The sequence below is a fragment of the Vipera ursinii genome, assembly GCF_947247035.1.
Source record: "Vipera ursinii genome assembly, chromosome: 7".
In the NCBI taxonomy this organism is placed as follows: Eukaryota; Metazoa; Chordata; class Lepidosauria; order Squamata; family Viperidae; genus Vipera; species Vipera ursinii.
The window spans coordinates 62590586-62616805 of record NC_139521.1 but is presented as its reverse complement, the minus strand read 5'-3'; the positions used below and the strand labels follow the sequence as shown (position 1 = coordinate 62616805).

At 37.7% G+C, this 26220-nt stretch overlaps 1 protein-coding gene across 2 annotated transcripts in view; it reads left to right on the top strand.

Annotated features, from left to right (window-relative positions):
- The window catches only part of GRID2 (glutamate ionotropic receptor delta type subunit 2), a 1067823-nt gene that overhangs the window by 602011 nt on the left and 439592 nt on the right, over nucleotides 1–26220 (top strand). For both annotated transcript variants that reach the window (XM_083367820.1, XM_083367821.1), the window contains exon 4: nucleotides 22192–22397. In XM_083367820.1, the coding sequence (XP_083223946.1) occupies nucleotides 22192–22397 (206 nt within the window). The remainder of the gene's footprint in view (nucleotides 1–22191; nucleotides 22398–26220) is intronic.

Genomic DNA, 26220 nt, shown 5'->3' with positions numbered 1-26220 from the left:
TCTATGATGACCATGGTACACCACTGTGTCCTTCAAGGCAGGCAGGACTGGCCTTCATTCAAAGATTGCCATTTAAACACAACTAACAGGGGCATAGATCTAATACATACATGGCTGTATTCACAGCTCCAAGATTCTTATCCACTTCCTTGTGGTTTATAGACTCAAACTCTTCTCAGATAACAATCCAGACCATGCCTCAATCACTTCAGCAGGACCTGTACAGTCAAAGTCTAAGTCTGGGCAAATCCAAGCAATTTTATCATTGGATGCCTAGATTAACTCTCACTGTGGTCCTTAAGATGTTCCACCAACTCTTGGTGCCTTGGTGGAGCAGTGGGCTAATGCCTCCTTAAGTAACACCAGCTGCCTGCAATTAGTGCAGGTTCGAGTCCCACCAGGCTCAAGGTTGACTCAGCCTTCCATCTTTCCGAGGTAGGTAAAATGAGGACCCAGATTGTTGGGGGCAATAAGCTGACTTTGTAATAATGCCACTTGGGGGGGGGGGCGAAAGCCCTAATAAGCAGGAATATACATAGAATGAAGGCTATTGCTAAGCACATTGATTTGTGCTTTAGATTGTAAGCCTCCCTGAGTCTTCGAAGAAGGGTGGGATATAAGTGGGATTAAAAAAAAACCCTCTTCCATCCCTAAAACGGAATATATTTCCTAAATATCAGCTGCCAGCTGATATTCTGCAGACTGAAGAGTAGAACAATAATTACACTTTGCTACTCTTCTTGCCACAAGCATAATCCTTATTAGAAATAAGCATAAGGTCTTTTTAACTAACTTATTAATAAAAATATACTTTCAAATTAGGAACGTCCACCGATCAAAAATTTTACTTTGGTTCCTAATCCAGTCATTCAGAACATTACACACTTACTGTTGAGATGTGATATCCTAGGTGGAAGGAGATACTGAGAGGAAATAAGCCATCTTTAAGAATTTTTAGGACTCCATATGCCTGCTTGGAGAATTGGGATTAGCGACAGCAGCTACTACTCCTTGAATATCCAATATTCAGTAAAGGCATCTACTAAGTTAATGCCAATTCTGAAATGAAGCCATTCTTAGAAAGCACTGCTGCTCTTACAAAATGCAACAAACCTTTAGGAGCATTTCTTTCCAAAAACATTTAGCAGGGGGTAGAAAGAAAGCCGATGTGGAATTATTCCTTGGTAGAAATATTCTTTCCATTTTTTCCCATCTGGCATTTCTTTTATGTGGAAGAGTTGAGAAATACATTTTGGAAATACATGGTTCATTTACTGAGCTCTGGCTTGTTTAACAGTGCTTATTGCATGATCAATATTGACAGAGTTTGCCCAATATGCTAAATTATACACAATTATTTTTAAAGGACTGAAATTATACAATATACAAAGCAAAGAGTAAGAAACCATCTTTTTTACTATCTAGGAGATTCTCAGTCTGTTACCAATATTTTGGGCGGACTCAGGTTTACTTTGAAAAGCTTGAATGTAAATTATTTTAAATGCTGTCTGAGTTTTGCCTAAGTATAATTATCAACCATATTTTGAATCCTGTGCTCCATTTTCCCCATATTTGTTTATTGTACTAAAATTAAGCACCATATACTTTCTCCTTATTTGTTACTGTTTGAATCTGAACCTGGCTTTTCCATTAAAAAAAACTATCCCTCCTGCAATTCCATTTCTGCTGCAGATTGCCTTACAGTGACCCACTCAATGCAAGTGCATAGGAAGACATTCTGTTGTGTCTTATATGTACTGCAAGTACATTTTTTCCTCACATTTTTAATGTTTTAATTATTATCGCTATTCATCTATTATTCCAGCATTATTCCTCTGTCCTGTTCTTAATTCTGGGTGGCTGAGAGGTACAGAAAGAGAGAAAGAGAGAGTTCTTTAAATCAGCATCTATTTCTAGACACCAAATAGATATACATATTCATGGAGTTTTTTAGGCATGACACACAAGTGGTTGTTGTCGATTTCTTTCAGGTGGTTTTTTCCCCCCAGAATTCCAACAATGTCCCAATATAGCCTATAGTCCCTGGTATTCTCTCAACTGGATATTAAATACATGGGGCAATCAGGTTCTATTATATATAGAACTTGTTAGTTAGTATGCAGCATTGCAGGCTAACTCTGCCCACATTCTGGAGTTTGATCATAATGGGCTCAAGGTTGACTCAGCCTTTCATCCTTCCAAGGTTGGTAAAATGACATAAAGGACTTAGATCGTTGGGAGCAGTATTGTAAACCACTCAGAAAGTGCTACAAAGCACTATGGAGCGGGATATAAGCCAAAGTGCTATTGCTATTATTTATTTATTTATTTATTATTTATTTTATTTTTATTACATTTATATCCCGCCCTTCTCCGAAGACTCAGGGCGGCTTACAAGCTTAGCAGTAGCCTTCATTCTATGTATATGCCTGCTTGTTAGGGCTTTCACACACACCCCCAGCGGCATTATTACAAAGTCAGCTTAATTGCCCCCAACAATCTGGGTCCTCATTTTACCTACCTCGGAAGGATGGAAGGCTGAGTCAACCTTGAGCCTGGTGGGATGCGAACCTGCACTAATTGCAGGCAGCTGGTGTTACTTAAGGAGGCATCAGCCCACTGCTCCACCAAGGCTCTATTACTATAGATGTTGCTGAGCTGGTAGGAAAGAGAGAGAGAATATAGATTGAACTACTTTTTTAAATAATCTAAGGAATTATATTTGAGGTTTATTTATTATAATGTGACCCTTTTGCCCGTATTATTTAATATCTCCATTTAAAAGGAAATACATAATATTCAATAATGATTGAAATTATGCCTTCCAATATACTTGCATTGTAGAGGTAAGTAACTTTCTGAAATTTATAATGAATTTCAATACAACAAAGCTGGGCTGGAATCCAGATAAATATCATGCTAATCCGAAAACCTAACATTGAACAAAGGCACTAGGCTCATTTACATATCCATTTATCAATGTCAAAGGTTTTAAGTTCAACACACTGGAATTGCATTTGACTTTTATCTTTACTATCAATGATTGCCTTTCATTAGAGGAATGATGGATCATAATTTGTATTTGGAATTATGTATTTCAGCAAGGCAGAGAGTTATTTGAATTTTCTCCTCTTTGTAAAATAGCCCAAATTCTTTTTGAATGCAACTGACCCTATTCATTTGATTTATTAAACTAGTGGCAGGAGGAGATGGACAGGCCCTATTATTTCTCATTGGTAGAAGCCAGCAGTTCATTTACAATTCTCATTCCAACAAAGAAAATATCAGCTTTTCAAAAGAAGTTATTATTTCCATATAAGTCCTAATTAGAGGGTTGAGCAGAAAATGATTTTGAGGACTCACTTCGCATCCACAGATAAGCTCGTTCATGAATTGATTACACATTTGCAATGAAACTTAAAATCTAATGGAGATGGAAAATAAAACGACATCTCATAAAACCGGAGCATCAATTTTAAATGAGAGCAAAGTGCAGTGCAGCTATTTGCTGTATAGTTTGCCCAAATGTAGCTGATTTTTCTAAAACAAGTAAATGGCCTGGATGCATGGTAGAATTATACAGCATCAGAACTATGGAATGATAGAAGTGTTTTGGTTCTCCACATAATTTCCCCACCTTACATCGCTATTCAAATGGAGTGTATGTACTTTCTGTTTTCACAATTGAAACAGCATCTAGAGCTTGTGGAGTCTTTAGTGGTCTCTGAGCTTCCTTGTTTGTTTGTAGATGTTTGGTTACCCAACTAGATAACATATTCAGTCCTAGTAGGGAGTTGGGTTTCCTCTTAGGAAACCATTTGTCTGAAATGGTATAGGGTTTCCTGCCTGAGCAGGGGGTTAGACTAGACGACCTCCAAGGTCCCTTCCAACTTCATCATCATCATCATCATCATCATCATCATCATCATCATCATCATTATTATTATTATTATTATTATTATTATTATTATTATTATTATTATTATTATTTGCCCTATCAATGTCGGTGCAGATGTTGCTTTCTCCTTGGTAATTCCTTGATTAGGCTGTTGTTTACTGCATGTTTGGTGTTAATGTTTAAACCCTGGATATCTGGGTGTTGATCGCTGCTTAGGAGTGTTCTGATCTTTTTCTTTCCTTTTAGCTTTTTAAATAGGGCTTAGACAGGCAAAAGAAACAAGGGTATCTTTACATACACATACTGTTACCACTCCATATCCATTGTGTTGTCAGAATGCATTTATTTATTTGCATCCTGCCTTTATTGTTTTTACAAATAATTCAAGGCTGCAAATATATTCGCCACCTCTTTGTCTTCCTATTTTCCCCACAACAGCAACATTGGGAGGTTGGGCTGAGAGAGAGTGGGCTTTTGTGGCTGTTGTGATTCAGGGTCAGCCTGTGGGTTCGGCAGTTGGGTCGGACGACTCAGAGGAGGAGGGGGGTGTTGAAGACCTTGCTGAGGGGGTTGAAGATCTTGCTGATGATAGCCCTCAGGCAGGCCCCTCCCACTTGGTCACCATGGAGACCCAGCTGTGTGAGCCTGACAGTGTGGATGAAGATGACCCACAGCTGGCCCTGTTCAAGGACTCCCGACGCAGGAGGCAGTCAAGTAGGAGTAAACAGAGGAAGGCAATTGGGCTTCTCGGAAGGAGGCAGAGAGAAGCCACGCCCTGAATTCTTTATAAGGGGAATGTGTGGGGAGGGCTGGTTTGCTGAAAGCAACCGCTCGGATAGTGTTTCAAAGCTCCTGTATCTTGGTTCGTGTCTTGTTTGTTTTTGTAGTAATAAATTTGGTAGACGTAATTCCAGCCTCTTGCCGTTTGTAAAGGGGTTGCCTTTTCTGCAGGGCCGGTAGCAGGCTGGTACAGAACAGTGGCTAAGGTGGGACTTGAACTCATAGTGCCTTGCTTTCTAGCTTGGTGACTTAATGTCTGAGGGGATTCCCAGTCATCCAGGTCATAGCTGTCTCAAAGGTGCTTTTTTCAAAAGGCAACTGGACTGTGGTTTTTTTTCTTCCTTGAAGAAGAAAACGTTTCACTTTTCATCCGAGAAGCTTCATCATTTGTGATGGTTGGGGGACAGAAGGATAGGTACTGATAGTTGAGACTGGATGGTGGAGGTAGGTTCTGATAGGTGTTGTGTGTGTGTGTGTGTGTGTGTGTGGTTTTTGTGTGTGTGTGTGTGTGTGTGTGTAAGGACTGGATTTCTTTGCAGTCATCTGGTCATTAGTACTCCCTCTGAGAGCTGTTGAGGCCTTAACCACTAGCTGTTGAGGCCTTAACCACTGGACCAAACTGGCTCTAAAAATGGCTGAACACAGAACATTGCTTTGGTGCAAAGCCATAGATCATTACAATATGGGAAGAAGAAAAGTTTAAATGTTACTGATACCCAGAGTTCAGCAATTTTTTTCTGATTCCAGTTGTCTCTGGGTAATTTCACCATCACCTGCTAAAATCTCCTCAATATCTTCTGTAAGAGAATATCAAAATAATGGCAGGACTCTTTTGTATTGTCTCATGAGATTTTGAAATTTTCAAAGTTCTCAGCAGGTACATGGCATCCATTAGCACCCTGTTGCTAACCCAACTATTATCTTTCTAATAAGAGACAGAATGTTATACTGAATAAAATGAACCAACCCTGGAGAAAATGAGAAATGAAGTGGTTATTTGCATACATGCCTAAAGAGTCATCCAGGAGCAGTTTTAATGTACCAGCTGCTTTAATGACTTGAAAACAAGTGCTACATTTTCAGCTTCCATAATCAACTTCTGAATGATTTGTAGAGCCATAATCTAAACTATTATATGAAAATGGTATACAGGCCTAAGATGGGCAAAACTTCCCATAACAGCAGAAATTAGCACTGTTAAGACTTACTGAGTAGAATCTGCTGGTTTTTCCCCAGGCTCCTCAAATGAATAACAGAATAAGAGAGTTGGAAGGGACCTTGGAGGTCTTCTAGTCCATCCTTCCAGCTCAGCCAGGACACACTATATCATTTTAGACAAATGGTTGTCCAGTATCTTCTTAAAAACATCCAGTGTTAAAACATTCACAACTTCTGAAGGCAAGTCGTTCCACTGATTAATTGTTCTCACAGTCAGGAGATTTCTCCTTAGTTCTAGGTTGCTTTTCTCCTTGATTAGTTTCCATTCATTGTTTCTTATTCAGCCATCAGGTGCTTTGGAGAATAGGTTGACCCCCTCTTCTTTGTGGTAGCCCTTTAGATGTTAAAACACCGCTATCATGTCACCTCCTAGTTCTTCTTTTCATTAAACTAGACATACCCAATTCCTGAATCCATTTTTTCATAAGTTTTAGCTTTCAGTCTTCTAATCATCTTTGTTGCTCTTCTCTGCACTCTTTCTAGAGCAGGGGTCTTCAAACTTGGCCCTTTTATGACTTGTGGACTTCAAGTCCCAGAATTCCTCAGCCAGGCACACTGGCTGAGGTATTCTGGGACTTGAAGTCCACAAGTCATAAAAGGGCCAAGTTTGAAGACCCCTGTTCTAGAGTCTCAACCATTTTTTTAATCTCCTGGTGACCAAAACTGGATGGAATATTCCAAGTGTGGTCCAAAGCATTATAAAACAGCATTAACACTTCGCATTATCTTATTTTACCTCTCTCTTAATGCAGTCTAGAACTGCATTGGCTTTTTTGGCAGCTGCAGCACACTGCAGCCTCATATTTAAGTGACTGTCCATTAGGACACCAGGATCCCTCTTGTTGAGCCTGGTACCATCTACTCTATACTTGTGTATTGAACTTGAACTCTAATAATGCCTGCCAGATAGGTGAAGAAAATAAGCAAAGCGTGAAATCTATAAATACGTTTTCAACAGGAGAAATTACTATAAATCCTATCATTTGAAAGAAATGTGGAAAGCATAAGTGTGTATGAATCAGCTGTAGTATTTTCTTCCATAAATAAGAAAGGGGAAGAGAAAGCGAATGGAGTTTTTAAGGAATACCTGTGATAGGAATTGATTTCAGAATTAAACATCTAATAGGCTGCAAAGGACAAAAACTTCGAATTTTGTTTGCTGATTTTCAATTTAAGATGAGGCTGGGAGATGGATCACCGGAGCTGTAGTGTCTCTTTAATATTATGCTGTGGATTATTCAGTGGATAAGTTTGTTTTCCAGATGTACTCTCCAAGAGCCTGTTTGTACTCTCTTTATGCTTGGCAAGAACTCTTGAATTCAGAGGTTTTGCCATGATTGTTACTCCTTCATGAAAAAGCCAATCGTATAAACTGCCTTAATTGTGCAATTTGTGCCATCTTACAGCTCTTTAAAACAGCTGCTTAAAATTTTCCTGAGATTGTGTAGAATTCTACCTTCTAACTAGGAAATCTCAGATCTCAGTAGCTTAATAATGATGTAGCGATTTGACAAGTTACAATACTGCTAGGGCATTTGAGGTGCAACTGTCTTCAACTCCATAAATCAAATATTTTCCTAGGATAGTGTTGGCAGACAGCTCTGCAATCCAGGGAAAAGATCCAGCTGCTTTTAGGAACTGCATATGGATATTGTGTCCATACCTCTGCACATTCTGAATTCATTTAGGAGCACCCCGCTTCCCCCCGCCCCGCTGCAAACTCCAGAATGATTTTTGGGCAGCTCACAATACAACAAAGAAAATAAAATGCATTAGGATTGTAAAAGACAAAGCCAACAAATAAAATAAAGGTATGAGATAGAACCAGATGGTGGGATAACAGAATATCAGAGTTGGAAGGGACCTTGGAGGTCATCTAGACCAACCCCCTGCTCAAGTAAGAAACCCTATACCATTTCAGACAAATGGGTGTCCAATGTCTCCTTAAAAACCTCCAGTGTTGGAGCATTCACAGCTTCTGGAGGCAGGTTGTTCCACTGATTAATTGTTCTGTCAGGAAATTCCTCCTTAGTTCTACGTTGCTTCTCTCCCTAGTTAGTTTCCACCCAGTGCTTCTTGTCCTGCCTTCAGGTGCTTTGGAGAACAGGTTGACCCCCTCTTCTGTGTAGCAGCCCCTTAGATATTAGATATTGGATAGCTATTTTTTGCTATCATTGGATAGCTACTTTTTTGTTTATTTTTTGCTTTATTAAACTAAAACATGAAAGAAAAATAATGAAAGTACAAAAGTCTCAATTTCTGTATACTTGACATACAATAAACCATATTTATAATTGAGATGATAATTATTACGATCATCATTTATTTACTGATTTTAGTTTTATTACACCACTCAAGAGTTTTGTTATGGTTTGTAAATTTAAAAATTAAAGGAAAACTGGCATGCAACTATATCATAGAATAACAGCTCAATAAACTGTGACTAAATTGCTTGAAAATAATTTTCTTTGACGCTCTTGCAGAAGAATGTTTAAATGTTTCCATATATTAGCATTCCATTCTGGTTAGGAAAAGATTTGTTCTGCCTTTATCCTATCGCTACAAGTTTATGACAACTGTAATTTCTTTAACATTATATATTTCCTCTAAAGGAGAAGGATAAGACTTAAGATGTTCTTTCATAATTGCTTATGCACTGAGTGGCTTAGAATTACTAATTTAATTTCCCACAATGATACAAAAAAGAAACAGACAATATAATTCACCAGTTAGAATGGCCAATGGTAAATAATTATGGGATGTATCTTCTGAATTAAAACAACAATAGAGATTTCAGGCTTCTTAACATAGTAACATGATGTGCAGTTAGATGGGCAGCATATAATAAATGAAATAAAATATAGATTTAATACTTAATAATGTTTTCATCATTGAGGATCCAACCATTGAGACTCAATGATTTTTTAAACCATTTTGCTAACCAAGAAGTAAAGATAAAAGAGTGGATTTTACTGTACTAGTCATTGCTGACTATGGGGGTGTGAGGGTGCTTATATGCATTTCCAGGCAATTGAGAGGGTGCTGTCTGAAGATGTTTTGGTGGTCATGTGGCCAGCATGATATCACAGGATACTGTTACCTTCCCACTGAAGCATTTGCATGCTTTTGAACTACTAGGTTGGCAGGAGCTGAGGCAAGTTATGGAAGCTCAACCCATCACATGGTGCTTGGGTCTCGAACCTGGGCTGTTGACTTTCTAGCCAAAAGATCCAGCATCTTAACCACAGAAGCAGCATATAAAAAGACTGAGTTTATGCATATGTGTCTCTTTTCAGGATGGGGTCAAAAACATATATATATATGTCCTTCTTTTCTCTAGACTGTCCATAACCCAATTCCTGCAACCGTTCTTCATATGTTTTTGACTCCAGGTCTTTAATCATCTTAGTTGCTCTTCTTTGCACTTTTCCCAAAGTCTCAACATTTTTTTTGTAATGTGGTGACCAACACTGGATGAAGTATTCCAGGTGATAGTTGGAAATAGTTGGTTAGAGAAATATAAATTTTTTTTTGGGGGGGGGTTTGTGTTTGTGTGGATTTGACTGGAAAGAAGCTGTTTCGTACAGCCTGATGGGTATTCTTGCTTTGAGTAATGGGGGACATTATGTTATGTTAAGAATAATGCTGACTGCTGGGGGTTTTACACACCATCTGTTCTGTACACAAACACAGCAGATATGTACGTTTTATCTTTTTAAATCATTTACATGTTATCTTAGAGCCAAGCCTTCCCAAGACCACTTCCATCCCAAAAATATAAAACTGCAATATTTCATAAAATGCATTTAAAGAATAATGCAATGCACTAAATAAAAACAGTAATACAGTCAAAACAGCAATGAATAAAACAGCAATAAAAAAGCAGTAATAATCAAATAGTGGCAATGGCGCGAATAAACAGCAGCCTCTATCAAATAATATCTTTAACACAGAATAACCTCCAGTCAAATTGTGGCATAAATATATTGCAAATGAATAAATGAAGTGGAATTGCAAAGGGGAGGAAAATCACCATGTTTTTAGCAATAATTTTCCTTGCAGCAAGGAATCTGTTTTCACAGAATTGTCCAGGGGCGTCTTTCTCACCCAATTCCCTATTGGGAAAGTTAAGTATGAAAATTGTAAGTTTAAAAAACATGTACTATTTCAAAAATTATGGAAAGCTTTCAAAGTGATTCATAAAGACCTCAGCTGACTTGTGAAAAAGAATCTACTTGAAATAGAAATACACTCTGATTCTGTAGGAGTCTAGGTTATATAAAGTTTTATGTGTCAACTGGTAGTGTGAAAAATATATCAATGAAAGCTTCAAAGATATAGTTAACAATATAGTTAAGCACCTATATTAAGTAAACTCTCAGCAGATTTGTATAGCATACAGTTTGGGGGATGACAGCTATGTTATAAGAAAACTGAAGGAAATGAGAATTACCCAAGTGTTAGTAAGGTGTTTTCAATGCTAGTAGTATGGATAAATACAGGATCTTGGACAGCACAAAAACTTGTTTACAACCAAGTTCGTACATGTGTCTTGGAATGTTTTGAATGAATATTCCCAGGTTTCTTACTGCCTGGACTGAGTTGCCATTTATGAGATAAGCTCATATTTAATTGATTTCCCTCCCAATAGAGCCATGCTGGCCCAGTGCTTAGAATGCAGTATAGCAAGCTGACTCTGCTGACTGCCAGCAGTTTGATCCTGACCAATTCAAAGTTGACTCAGCATTCCATCTTTCTGAGGTTGGTAAAATGAAGACTCAGATTGTTGGGGAAAATATGCTGACTCTGTTAAATTTTTAGTGAGGCCTGTAAAGCACTGTGAAGTGGTATATAAGTCTAAGTGCAATTGCTAGTGCTCCTGTCTCTTGTTGTTTATGCCTAACATTCCTTCCATTATCCTCCCTGCCTCTCCACAATCTCTGGCACAGAGGTTTTATTTGTGGATGACTGAGTCTAAAAAAAAATAGGAGTTCATAAAATTAACACTTATTCCTATGAAGGCAATTGGTCTATATAATCTAGTGTGCTTTAGAATCTGTCGTGTTTATTGCATTTGTTGTAAAGAACATGCAGAAATCAACAATACCCATCTATCTTCTACGTAGCACTAAGAGCATCCTTTGAATGAAACCTAGGAAGCTATAGCATTAGGTGCCCCATTTATAAAGCAAAGAAAAAGGAATATTCATAGAATATTCATTGTTTCAATGAATTGATTCTATAAAAATCACTTATATATCATCAGCCTTCCATCCTTCCGAGGTAGGTAAAATGAGGACCCAGATTGTTGGGGGCAATTAAGCTGACTTTGTAATAATGCTGCTTGGGGTGTGTGTGAAAGCCCTAATAAGCAGGCATATACAAAGAATGAAGGCTACTGCTAAGCTTGTAAGCCGCCCTGAGTCTTCGGAGAAGGGCGGGATATAAATGGAATTAAAATAAAAAATAAAAATAAAATAAACCATAAACTAACATCAACAAAAATGATCAGGATCCATTCTGGTATCAAAAGTTAGGATGCAGTTTTTGACTTACAAAAGCTGATCAGAATATGGAGTCAAAGCTTAGAGGACAAATATTGTCATATCTTTGGAGATACAACCAGGAAGGCACACCTCTTCTTCACTTCATGAAAAGTGAAGTGAAATCTGAGTAAGAGGGATAGTTCTTTCAGTATTATTTATCCAGTCTAAAATTGACATATAATTTTACTGGGGCTGACTTCAAATAACAGCTATGGAAAATTATTCCTGCATCAGAGAATTTATGTAAATCTACAGAAGAATCTACAGAGGAATCGCTCATAACTTTATTCAGATTTTTTTTCTAAGCCAATTCATAATACATAAATTACAAGAAGAAAAAGGAACAGGCCAATATACTCAAGTCTTTTCATTTCAGTTTGGCTTCAAATTATTTCAATTGTTCTTAGATTTCTTCTTTAGTTTAAGAAAAATCCAATTTCTAAGTCAAGTTGCCCAATTACGTAAATAACATATCTTAATCCTCATAAAAACAACTTAGAAATTAGAATTAGGTTTTTATACCATCTTGGCACCTGAGATTTAATGATCTTCATTTATCATGTATAATTGAAAAGGGAATGTTATTCTCGATGTTTGAAGAAAACTGCTGGAGTGATCAGAAGAGATAAAATCAGAAAGGAGATCATAAGTGAAAGAATTGCTGTATAACCAATTTTAAACTATATACAAAAACAGCAAATAAAGTGGTTTGCTCACCTGGACAGAAAGCATATATAAAAAGTAGAAAACGTCAAAGAACACAAAGCAGATCCAGAAGAAGATGGGCAAACAGCATCAAAGACAACTACAACAGCATCAAATAACAATGGTTGAGGCCATCAAAACAGCAAGAACCAAAACTTTGTGTCTCCCTCAACACCTGAAGCTGCAAAAGAGAAAGTAAAGAAAGAAGTAGGTTACTTTTTTCAGTTCCTTTTTGTATTGTTTTGTGATTGTCGCAAACAAATAGTTTGCACAAACTTCTTTCCTGCCTACTTCTTTTAATATATTATTTGTACATAATATTTTTGCTTTACTTCCAAACAGCCCAGTTCTGAAAAGAGCAGATTTCGGCATAAGTGATTTCACATTTAGGATATACATGCTTTTTATTAAACTGAAGTTGTTTAAAAGAGAGAGAGAGAGAGAGAGAGAGAGAATAGACTGGACAGATGTTTTTCTTGTGATGGTGAATCAAGGTGTTTTTATACTGCATCCAGTTTTCGTCACCACGATGTAAAAAAGATGTTTAGACTCTAGAAAGAGTACAGTGAAGAGCAACAAAGATGATTGGGGGACTGGAAGCTAAAACATATCAGGAATGGTTGCTGGAATTGGGTATGTCTAGTTTAATGAAGAGAAGGATGAGGAGTGACCTGATAGCAGTGTTCCAGTATCTCAGGGGCTGCCACAAAGAAGAGGGAGTCAAGCTATTCTCCAAAGCACCTGAAAGCAGGACAAGAAGCAACGGATGGAAACTAGTCAAGGAGAGAAGCAACCTGGAACTAGGGAAAAACTTCCTGACAGTTAGAACAACTAACCAGTGGAACAACCTGCCTCCAGAAGTGGTGAATGCTCCAACACTGGAACTTTTTAAGGAGAGATCAGACAACCATTTGTCTGAAATGGTATAGGGTTTCCTGCCTTAGCAGGGGGTTGGACTAGATGACCTCCAAGGTCCCTTCCAACTTTATTATTATTATTATTATTATTATTATTATTATTATTATTATTATTATTATTATTATTATTATTATTATTATTATTATTATTATTAATCTTTCGCCCAGTTTATATAGGCAGAAAAAAATGTGTTTGAAAACTGAGAGCTGAAATAGTCATATAAAGCTTTATTCGTAAACTTTACTAGCATGAATAGGTTCAGGCTGTTTGACATAATGCAATAAATAAAATACTACACAAGGTTGACTGAAATCAGTTATATTCATTTTAAGCAGGGTCCATGCCAATCAGGGGTTAAGTTTAGTTGTGGGGCTGCCTCTCCCCTGAGGTTATCTACCTATCTTACTGGATTACATAGGGTGGTCATGCTCCAGGTCTCCTCCTATAAATATTGTCACCTGTTCAGACCTTAGAGGTGTGCATTCCTAACTCTTTGGAATAGCCTCTCACCTGAGGTCTGAGGAAACGTGAACTTTTTTAACCTTCAACAAGGCCTCGAAGACCTGGCTTTTGACCTACACAGTGGGCTAGGATGTGGGTTTTGCTGGGAAGTTGTTAGGTCTGGCACATGAGGGTAAATGTAGCTTTATTTTTTCCCCTTGTTTTTAATTGATGGTTGTGAGTCACCTAGAATCATTATATATAGGCAGCTATATATGTTGTAAGGGATGCAGTGGCTCAGTGGGTTAGGACACTGAGCTCGTCGGTCAGAAGGTCAGCAGTTTGGCGGGTCGAATCCCAAGTGCCGCGTAACAGAGTGAGCACCTGTTACTCATCCCAGCTTCTGCCAACCTAGCAGTTCAAAAGCACGTAAAAATGCAAGTAGAAAAATAGGGACCACTACGGTGGGAAGGTAACAGCGTTCTATGCACCTCTGGCATCTAGTCATGCCAGCCACGTGACCACGGAGACATCCTCGGACAAGTGCTGGCTCTTCGGCTTTGAAATGGAGACGAGCACCGGCCCCTAGAGTTTGAAACGACTAGCACACATTTATAGGCAGGATTTCGAAGAGGCAGAGAAACTAGAGATCAAATTGCCAACATACGCTGGATCATGGAGAAAGCTAGGGAGTTCCAGAAAAACATCTACTTCTGCTTCATTGACTATGCTAAAGCCTTTGATTGTGTGGATCACAACAAACTGTGGCAAGTTCTTAAAGAGATGGGCGTACCAGACCATCTTATTTGTTTCTTGAGAAACCTATATTTGGGCCAAGAAGCAACAGTGAGAACTGGAAATGGAACCACTGATTGGTTCAAAATTGGGAAAGGAGTCCGGCAAGGCTGTATACTGTTGCCCTGCCTATTTAACTTATATGCAGAGCACATCATGAGAAAGGCAGGGCTAGATGAATCCAAAGTTGGAATTAAGATTGCTGGAAGAAATATCAACAACCTAAGATATGCAGATAATACCACTCTAATGGCAGAAAGTGAAGAACTAAAGAGCCTCGTGTTGCAGGTGAAGAAGGAGAGTGCAAAACTTGGGTTGAAACTTAACATTAAGAAAACCAAGATCATGGCATCCGGCCCTCTGAATTCCTGGCAAATAGATGGGGAAGAAATGGAGGTAGTGACAGATTTTATTTTCCTGGGCTCCAAGATCACTGCAGATGGGGACTGTAGCCAAGAAATTAAAAGATGCTTGCTCCTCGGGAGGAAAGCCATGGCAAATCTAGACAGCACACTAAAAAGCAGAGACATCACCCTGTCAACAAAAGTGCGTATAGTCAAGGCTATGGTCTTCCCAGTTGCAATGTATGGCAGTGAAAGTTGGACCATAAAAAAGGTTGAGCGCCAAAGAATTGAGGCCTTTGAACTCTGGTGCTGGAGAAGACTCCTGCGAGTCCCTTGGACTGCAAGGCGATCAAACCGGTCAGTCCTAGAGGAGATCAACCCTGACTGCTCTTTAGAAGGCCAGATCCTGAAGCTAAAACTCAAATACTTTGGCCATCTAATGAGAAGGAAGGACTCACTGGAGAAGAGCCTAATGCTGGGAAAGATTGAGGGCAATAGAAGAAAGGGACGACAGAGAATGAGGTGGCTGGATGGAGTCACTGAAGCAGTAGGCGTGAGCCTAAATGGACTCCAGAAGATGGTAGAGGACGGGAAGGCCTGGAGGAACGTTGTCTATAGGGTCGTGATGAGTCGGACACGACTTCTCAGCTAACAACAACAAGCACACATGTGCAGGGGAACCTTTACCTTTTTATATATGTTGTATAAATAAATGGGGGAGGGGGGGTTATAGTTTCCTTGAGGTTTTCCCAGTGTGTCCATTATCATGCCATTGGGGACTGCTTCACTGTTTTTGTGAATACTGAGAACTTCTTTTAATCAGTCCGGCTGAGTTACATGAATAACGTAATTTAGGACACAGGACAATTGAATGAAAATTGACAGAGAGCAAGCCAAGAAGATCCTTTTGAGCACTGGGATTGTGCCGATTTGGCATGCTAAAAGTTTTGTGTGAATATGGACAGCCTGTTCAGCATTTTACCCTGAGAACTGAAATTCCTTCTGAGCCTTTTAACTATGCCTGAACAGCATGCAATTCATTCTTCTGATGAAGCACCTCTGTTGCTGCAGCAATCACTGAGCAAAAAAGAATGACTGCAACAGGTTTACAAAGCACTGTTGATAAGAATTTGGACAGTGTCGTTTGTAATACAGTGGCTTTCCTGGGAACAAAGCAGCCTTTTGCGTAAATCACCTGGTGATTTTTTAAAAAAATGTATTTCCTTTTAACTGAATAATTTGATCTCTGCAGAAGGGGTAGGAGAAGAAAACATTTTATTTGGGATAAAATATGTTTCTTCTATAAAATTTAATGATGGTATACTTGAATTATTTGCAGCCTTTGTTGGTAATGTATAGATTTTCTGTTACTTACAGTTGATTTGTTTTTGTAGTTTTCCCCCTTAAACTTAGGGGACAAAAAGTGGGGAGCTTTATTTTGTTTCCCCTATTAAGACATGCCCTTTCCCACAGTTTCTTCTCTTGATTAGATTAGATTATTCGTTATGAATGCAACTTAACTATTAGGGATGTGTTTGCGTTCATCTTTCTTAAGTTGCAGTGAACACATTGTAACCTTATGGCTGATCATGGACTGTGTAAATTGTTTTTCATGACTAATGATAAATTAACTGAAGTCATGACTTTTGTTTTGGTTGGTTTAGAATTTAACAGCAAGAAAATAATGGCTATTAAGATATATCACTATAATCAAAGCAACAATCCACTGTCACATTCTCTAGAACACGCCACAAATGAATGAACTGTAATCTTGTGTAGATTGCCATCTCTCAGTCAAATTTTCAGTTGACAATATTATAATTTTCAAATGCATTTATTGTTTACTTTAAGATTAGGAATAGAGCCATTTCTTTCCCTCCTGGTCCAACTGGATTCGCTCAAAAATATTTTCTTTCCCCCTTCTTTTCCAAAATGAGACATATGTCAACTTCAAACCAATTTGAATTTGGAAGCCGAATTGCTATTGTTGTAGCATTTCAGTTAACCACAACTCAAAGGAGCACTTGGATTCTTTTTATACAGAAGTATTAACAGTAGACTGAAGAGGAAAGGATGATTTATTTCCTTCCTGTCCATTGCCTTTCTATAGTTGAAAGGCTGCCATACATATTGAATTGTGACATATGGGTTTTAGCAGCTTGCCATGGTTACTACTCTGCTGGAATGAGCTAGCCATTATAGTGAGTAAAAAATATATATGAAAAAGCAGATCAATTCTGGCCTTGATGAGAAGCTTTGCTGTCCCAAGGCCTGATAAGCTGACCTTGGCTGCTAGCCAGGGTTGGTGTGGTGAGATGTTGAGAGAGCAATCCCATTGATCCATCCTGGTATATGGGTGTCGGGGAGTTTTTCTGGGGGAGGCAAATATTGATCTCTTCAGTTTCTGAGACAGATTATTCTGGTCCAACCAGAAAAGTGGAGAGAGGAAGAGATACAGAAGCATACAAGACAAAAACTCTGTGCATTAAATATATAAAGTAACCGGAGAGAAAAGTTGAAGAATGAAGTTATATGTGTGGAGCAGTTGTTGAGTCTGGTCAAGAAGAGAGAAGAAAGGTTCATAGGTGGCTTGTTTGGAAAAAGGGAAGGGAAGAACTAGATCTATGCGACCTCCACTCTAGACTCAAGAATGGGCTGGCTGGCTGCATGCAGTGGCTTCACCCAAGACCCTAGAAGAGAAGGAGGTTTTGGGGTGTTGGTGGAGAAGCTTTCACCTCTGGGGATGACTGGGCAGAAGACCCTGAGAAAGGTTCTTATCTCAACAGAGAAGCAGTAGTTCTTAGGCTGAGCAGTTCCAGGACACTACACTGAGCCATACTGAAGAGACGATAGTAAATTCCAGCCCATTTCTTTCTTTTTATTCTCTTGTCAAGGACAGAAATGGAGGAGGAAGCAAGAAAGATAGATGATGATAGGCTCTGGGAAGAAAACTTAGGAGGAAGCTGACATTGGGTGAACACCAGGATTGTGTTGTATATACTTGTTAAGAACCCGAATGGAGCAGTTGTTAGAATGCAATATCGCAGGCTAACTCTGCCCAAACCAAAAGATCGATCCTGATCAATTGATTCAGGTTGATACAGCCTTTCTTTCTTCCGAGGTCCGTAAAATGAGGACCCAGATTGCTGGAGGCAATATGCTGATATTGTAAATTGCCTAGACAGGGGTAGGCAACCTCAGCTCTTTTAGGACTCATGAACTTCAACTCCCAGAATTCCTGAGCCAGCCATGCTGAGGAGAAAGGGAGAGGTTTCCAAGCTGAGCCATGCTGACTCCGGAATTCTGGGAGTTGAAGTCCATGAGTCATAAAAGAGCTGAGGTTGCCTACCCCTGGCCTAGACAGTGCTATATCTTTCTAGAGGATACGGTTTAGGAATACAGCTATGACCACAATTCAGCCCAAAAAGTATGTTGCTGAGTGAAACTTTTGTTAAATGAGTTTTATCCCATCTTATGACTTTTCTTGCCAAAGTTGATAGGTGATTCATTGTATTTGTTAAGTTAGTAACACGGTTGTTAAGTGAATCTGGATTCCCCATTGACTTTGCTTGTCAGAAGGTTGCAAAAGATAATTAAAAGACCCTGGGGCACTTCAAGCATCATAAATATAAGTCAGTTGCCAAGTGTCCGAATTTTGATCATGTGACCATGGGGATGCTACAATGGTTGTAAGTGTGAAAAACAGTCATAAGTCACTTTTTAGTGCCATTGTAACTTTGAATGGTCACTAAATGAACTGTTGTAAGTCAAGGACTACCTGTACTATCAGATGGCATCCCAGCATGGAAGTCTTTACACCAAAAAGTTCATGTGCACTAGATTTAGCTTGTCATCATTAGTTTCTCTGTCTTTTCTGCTCTCTCTTCTTATATTTGTTATCCAGGTAGCTGCTCTGAGCTAGGTACAAGATATTAGTCCAGAACCTCCTAATTTGTTGTTGTGTTGTGTTCTTGTCACTGTGAGTTGTGGGAGGAGCACGAAGGGAGGCTCAACCAATCTCACTGTACACATGTTGTACTTTGACAATAAAAGGTTCATTCATTTACTTCAGCGATTGATCATTTTGATAGAAACTAGTTTATTGTTAGATATAGCTTTATCCTGACCTGAGTTCAACATTGCCTAATTTCTCTTATCTATGGGCTGTTTCCTTTAAATTATAAGGCCAGCAGAAAACAGAAATTTAAAGATGAAGATGATCAAAAGGTGACGTAGATGAATTAATATCATTTTTACCTTTTAAGTAGTGGATATGGAAGAAAGTTAATGCTATAATTCTGTTAAAAGCTGTTAGTGGCATTCTAATTCTGCAGTGTATAATTACTACTTCTTTTTAGTATGATTTAATAATAATACTTATAGCGATAATAATTACTACTTCTATAGTATTTTGGAATATTCTGAAGACTATGGTACATTATTTTATTGTAATCCATACAATAGCCATGAAAGAAGAGTGTAAATATTATATATTACAAATGAGTCCTCCTAAGTACTTACTTCTCACATTAGATATGAAAACGAATTGGGGATTTCTTGATAAATATTTTAATTTCTTATTTCCAGTACTGCACAAGTTCTTCTAAACATATTTTTCTCTGAATTATACCTATTGAATTTTGAGAAGATGAGAAAAAAATCTAGTTTTGGGTATATGCTATACATAAAAAGGGGGTCTAAATTCATTCATGCCTATTCTATTAAAAAAACACCTGAAACTTTATTTCAAACTGTACTAATTCTGCAAGTCTGCAGGAATATCCTTAGATAGCTATATATTCCAGGGTTAAAGATAAAACATATATATTTTATGATGCACTTTAAAACTGGCACATTTGTAGTCATTTAGATAATTGTGTTGCTTCTTAAATTGTCCTTGAAGTGCCAAAAAGACCTCTAACAGTGCTGATTAGACTGAATTTAATTTCCCTGATTTAGACATTAAATAGGAACTGCAATTAACCATCACCGAACTATCTTTTGGAAGTATATTTTTAGAATGAGCATGTACTTTAGCAGCATTAAGGCATTATTCAGTGTTTAGTGCTACTTGAAACTTACTGAAGGATCTAGCTAAATACTGCAATTATATCCCTTGATTTATCTAGAAAAGGCCATTCTCTTTGGGCTCTGGTTCACATTCATATCTGCTGGCTGGGAAGAATTGTAAGCCACAACTTCCTAAAAGGGTTCAAACATGAACAGACACTAAACAAACTGTTGTAAGTCAAGGACTATCTGTGCCAATGTCTAAAAAACATTTGCTCTACACCTCTTTTTATTTCACCATTTTAATCTTTTTAAAGAACTCCAGGCTGGCTTAAAGTCGGGAAGTTAGCGTGAAGTCTTTCACATGAATGAAATAATGTAGGAATAAGCTCGCTTTGAATATGCAGAAAATATTTTGAATGATTTCATAACGTGGCTGCTATGATAGGTGATAAACTACAATGTAGTGATTAAGCAGAAAATCACAAGCTGGTGTGATTGCTGCTGATTCTGTCCCCCACTGCTTCCAACAGGATGGCTTCTGGTACCCTAATGTATTTTCCCCCCTCTTCTGAGCAGAGGAGTTTCCAAAGTGACTGCACTGCAGCCACTTATCACTTTGAGGTCTTAAAAATGTCAGTATGGTCAATGTGAGGGTTCTCAGGTATAAAAATGATGGGCTCTGCTGCTTTGCTTTGTCATACACCAGCTTCCCATTTTTAAAAATGAAAAACTAAAGAAGCTCAAAGGCAGTCCGTAAATGTCTCTTTTGGCACTGACAGACTTTTTACCATCTGTCAGTGCCAAAAGAAACATTTATGGTCTATTGTTGCTCAGGGACATTAAGTTGCTTACATATATGCATTTATCTACGCTTCTAAATTGTTCTTCCTTTAAGAAAGTTGGTTTGGGCTGCCTAATTATCTTCAACCAAAGTTCTGGCATCCCGTTCTGACTGTTTTTATTCATGAGGTCAGCCACAGAAAGTCTAAGCCAGGGGTGTCAAACTCAATTTCATTGAGGGCCGCATCAGCATTGCGGTTGCCCTCAGGGGGCCGGGTGGGTGTGGCCTGGGTGGGCGTGGCCTACTGGGTGGGTGTGGCTAAAGTGCGTATGACCTACTGGATGGGCGTGGCCAGCTCTACATTGTTCTCATCAAGGGTGTCTATGGGGGCCTGGGCAGGAGTGGGACAGATCTGAGGGTCTCTGGCAGGAGGAGGGTCTCTGGGCCAGGGCCAAGGCAGTGGGGGCCGTTCCCTCACTGTTTCCAGGATGGCTTCGCGGGCCGCATGAAACCACTTCGCGGGCCGGATCTGGCCCCTGGGCCTTGTGTTTGACATGTGTGGTCTAAGCCGAAGTGTTCTGGACTTCCTATGAAAGCGGACATATCTAAATCAGTCCTCAGTCAAATAATTATTGCAACCGTGCTAGAAAAACAAATGTTGGCCATTTTTTAAAAAAAACCTTCAGTATATTTCTAGCAGCTTTAGACAAGATACTTATATCAAATATTGTCAACTCATACCTGAACAAAACTTCAGATAGAAAGATGGACAGGAAGAGCTGCTTTCAAAATAAGAACTAACACGAAGGAAAGGTCAGTTGCTTGAGTGAGGTGATTTTAATTTTGCTTTGCTTTATTTCAATGATGAAACATGGGAAATTTCAGGTAAGTAAGAGTAGAAATAGAAAACTTGAAATATTTTTCTCCTTAGAATAGGCCTGACAGATATCACCTAGGGTACTATCTGCATTTCAGAAAAGGCCTGAAGCACTCTAATTTCAATTTGAGATGTAATTAAACAGTTTTAGAAGCTTATTTTTAGTTAGAGTGACAAAGAGAGGATTTTTCCCCTACCCATTACCATTTGATAGCCCATCTTTCTCAGTTCATATTAATTTGTACCTAGCTTCCTTCCCCCCCCCCCCCAGTTTTTCAAGTGTTCCTGTCATTAGACTTTGAAGGTTTATCCATGCTATTGGTCTCAAGGTGTGACTCTGCCTAGTAAAGATACCATGTTTCAGATTCTTAATTCTTTTGACATATTTACTACATGTGTCATTGCTGTTAATGTTTTCCACTTCTAAATTACATATTTCTTCCTGAAGACAGGGGAGCTATTGTTATAATGTGATTTCTGGATTCTATCAGATGGATTCTATCAGTGGTAGACTGCCTTTTGATAACTTATTGTCCTTTTCTTGGCATGTGTTGCTTAATGAACACCACAGTCTGTCAGGATTTGGTCCCATACTATGAGCATCCAAGGAAAGCAAACCAGGGATAATTAAATTCCTTTTTAAATTGTTCTTTTCAAAATAAACTAGTGCCTAAAAATCTCCACTCACAAATTAGCCCTTTAGGACATGTCAGGAATGTAGCTAACAAACAATTGCAATGAATATTAAGTTAATGTGACTTCAGGGGGTGGTTGCTTAACTTGAGGCACAATACCTTTCTTCAGATAAGACCAAATCAGTTTTGTCTGTGTTCCATTTGGTAATTAGCATTCTGATGAGTTTTTAATGTTCCCAGATATCCGTGGAATACAAGAGTTTTTGGACAAAGTATCTCAGCAGGGAATGGATGTAGCACTTCAGAAAGTGGAGAACAACATCAATAAAATGATCACAGGACTCTTCACCACCATGCGGATTGAAGAACTCAACCGCTATCGGGACACGCTGAGACGGGCCATTTTGGTAATGAACCCATCGACAGCCAAGTCATTCATTGCTGAGGTGAGTGAAGGCACCAGCTGACACTTCAGTTCCCTTTGAAACTTCTGACAAAACAAAAGTTTATTTTTGTGGCTGAAAATAAATAAATAAATAAATTATTACAATTATTATTATTAGTAGTATTAGTATTAGTATTAGAATTAGAATTAGTATTAGTATTACAATATATGTATGAGAGTATGCATGCATTAATCTGCCCAAATGTTTGAAGCTCAAAATCAACAATCAGTTGGCCAATGCTGTACAGAAATTATGGGTCTTAAAATCCTAACACATTCTAGAGAGAAACAAATATATATCATTTATTCCAAAGGTGCTTTTTAAGGAGGCAAAGCACTTTTAGGACAATCATACCTGGATGACTGAGAATCTCCATAGACATATATCATTTATTATTTATAAAATAAACATGGTTCTTGAACTAAAACATTATGAGCATGGAATTTGAAATTTTGTCTTATTGGCATTATTGTTCATTAATTAATTTCCTCTACAATTTATTCCATTATTGTACCGTACTATTGGTTTACTTTCAGATATCAAATTATTAAAGACGCAGGTGTTCATGCCTAATTACAGTGATGCTAAAATGATGAAATATGTGCCATGACATCACAAGGCAAATTCTACCTTTTCATCCTTATGTTACAGAATTGGTATCATAACACACTTGCTTCCCTTGCCCCTTCTGTGGTGTGTTAATTGGAAACTACTTTTTCCATTAAAATATCCATTCATTTAATAAAAATTCAGAGCAAAAATCACCAAACTTTTAAGTTGAAGGAAAATATTCTTAATTTGCCCATACTGACTACCAGTGGGATTTTGTAACCGATAGCTAACCACAGTGACACTGGAAATAATGCTAGAACAAGGCACAAATGGCTTTTTTGAAATTCTCTCTCAAATTTGTGGGCAAAATAAAATAAATCTGAAAATGGTGAGTTCTCTAGGATGCTCTAGAGCAGGGGTAGGCAACCTCGGCTCTTTTATGACTCATGGACTTCAACTCCCAGAATTCCTGAGTCAGCTGACTCAGGAATTCTGGGAGTTGAAGTCCATGAGTCATAAAAGAGCCGAAGTTGCCCACCCCTGCTCTAGAGCATTCTTCAACAATTTCCCAAAGGCATTTTTTCCCCCTTTTCTTTCTTTTCCTTTTCTATTTTCTTTCTTCGCTATAGCTCCTTATTTTGTTTTCTAACATTTCCAGAGCTTTTCTCTTGTTAACTTTTTTCAAATTAAATTATAATAAGTAAAATTATGGACTTTTTGCTGAAAAAAATGAACTTGTGATTTATGGATTTGATGGTTAGAATGATTGGCTTATGGACGAAGGAAATTATGATGTAAATTGGGAGGGAGAGGGGAAAATATAAATGCATTCTTAACAACCTATGTCAAAAAGATCAGAAGCCGCTTCTTTGATAACTTTTCTTTTTGTAAATTAGCTTTCTTGGTATTCCTTCTTATTTTCTTTCAAAATATATATTGCTTTCATGTTGTTAAAAATTATTTTAATTAAAAAATATTTTAAAAACAGCAATTACTCAAATTGCCAGCATTAGTTTCTGTAAGTAAAGGTACTCAGTAATAAAATAATTAATAGCTCCACCAGTGTATACTGTATGAGCCCTGGTGGCGCAATGGTCAGAATGGAGTATTGCAGGCAACTCTGCCCACAATCTAGAGTTCAATCGTGACCAGGGTCATGGTTGACTCAGCCTTCCATCCTTCTGAGATTGGTAAAATGAGGACACAGATTGTAAACTGCCCCGACAGTGCTGCAAATATATCTCAAAGTGTTGGTGCTGTATTCAAGTCTAAGTCTAAGTGCTATTCCTATATTCTAAGTCTATTGTCATATTCAAATATCACCTTACTGCAAGATCTAATAGCAAGTGCCTAGTGCTGACAGCTGACTTCAGCTAAGATGCAAGCACTTTCCCAGCTATGTTTTTATTGTTCCTGGACTTGTACTGGTCAGTTCTTAATATCTATTGTGCAGCTATTGCAATTCAACTATTAATGGGGTAGCAACCTATTTTGTTTAGCTTAAACCATCATGACTAAAGCAATCAATGATGGAGGGGAGGGGAATGATTCTTGTGCTGATTCTTGAAAGGGTGAGAGTATTCTGTTGAATATACCAATGTCTTTAAATCCATCCATTTAATATTGATACTTATGAATGAATAATCATGGATATATTCACAGGTAATCATGTTTTATTCTTTCATGGCACTACCTTATTTAAGATGTTTAAACAGTGACTGTCTATATTGTGTTTATATGAATAACATCTATTAACACTGATTCTATCAAATTACCTTTTGTCTCAGGGATTGCATATATTATAAAAGACTAAAGTAGGACATTGAAATCATATCTAACCATGTTGGGCATAGCCTCTATTAACAGAACATATATTTCAAAGCTTTCTTTCTGTATTCTTTTCACTTGCAAAACTAAAATATTTATGGTTTTTCTTATTGTGCACTCAGTATTTTTATATTAGAGACTTTTAATGAGCTCCCTTTCAACCTCCAGATGTGAACAGCTATTTAATAAATAAAGTTGTAAATATTCAGTTTAATTGCACAAAAGAATCTTGCCCAAATTATGGGAGGGGGGTGCATGTATTTGTACTTATTTGAAGAAAATAATGTATGTGCATACATTAAGAACAATTTAAACTGCTTTGTAGGATTACAGTATTTACATTTTCAGTTCTACTTGACATATTTCATGTAGTTAGACTAACAAATTGCCTACACAGAATATTCAACATACGGTATATAATGAAATGTAAACCATCCACATTTATAACATTCCATATTTAAAACAGTGAATTTGGATCACTATTATTTATTTAGATACTTCTACCATCACAAAGTAAAATGTCTGCAAAGAAATATTAGAATGTCTGTATTTTTAGTCCTTTCACAATTATTTTTAATTTAGCTTTTTACAAAAAAAAAATCTCCTGTATATGTTGCAAGTACTCTTAGATCTGTTTGCAACATCTCGATTATGCTTTTTGCAAGTGATTAGCTCAACTCTATAATATCAGAATCTGTATATCTTTCATTTTACAAAGATGTCTGCTGTCTTTTAACATATCTATCTATTTATCTATCTATCATCTATCATAAAATTCCATAATTTTATGTTTAAAATATCTTGTTCTATGTTTTGATTCAGTTTTGATCTTTCTTAGTAGAATGGTCTATGTTAAATGGAATGTACTTTCTAACAATTTACAGGGACATTGTTGTGTGTTTAGATCTTGGTAGCTGTTTTTTTATCAGGTGACTCATGGAACTGATTGTTAAGCATTTCAGGAACTACCTTGCATGATATAAAAGATTGCAATACACCCGTCTATGTCCAGAGAGGCTTTGTTCTACCATTTGCAGCTGTTCCCCTAATAATTTATCTGTATTCAAATCCACCCACCCTTTCAATAGCTAAATCAGATGCATTGGCATGGTAGGGGGAGGCAACTGAAAAAAACAGTGTTGTACTATTATGTCACAACTTGCATATAAGCATTCCACCCCTTACCACCACCACCACCACCACCTCCATAACATTAAACCAAAAGGACATGATCATTCCAGCGCATTTCTGGATTCACTAGTATATAGTTCTGTAAGACTCAAGTGCCGATCTTTCCTATTGACATCTTGATAAGAGATAAGATCCAGTCCTTGAGAACTAGTAGAGTAACTCATTCACATTATCTCCAGCTGAGTTAATATCATAATATACATTAGCAATGTTATTCTTTTGAATTTCTGCAATATTAAAGATTAAGTATAGA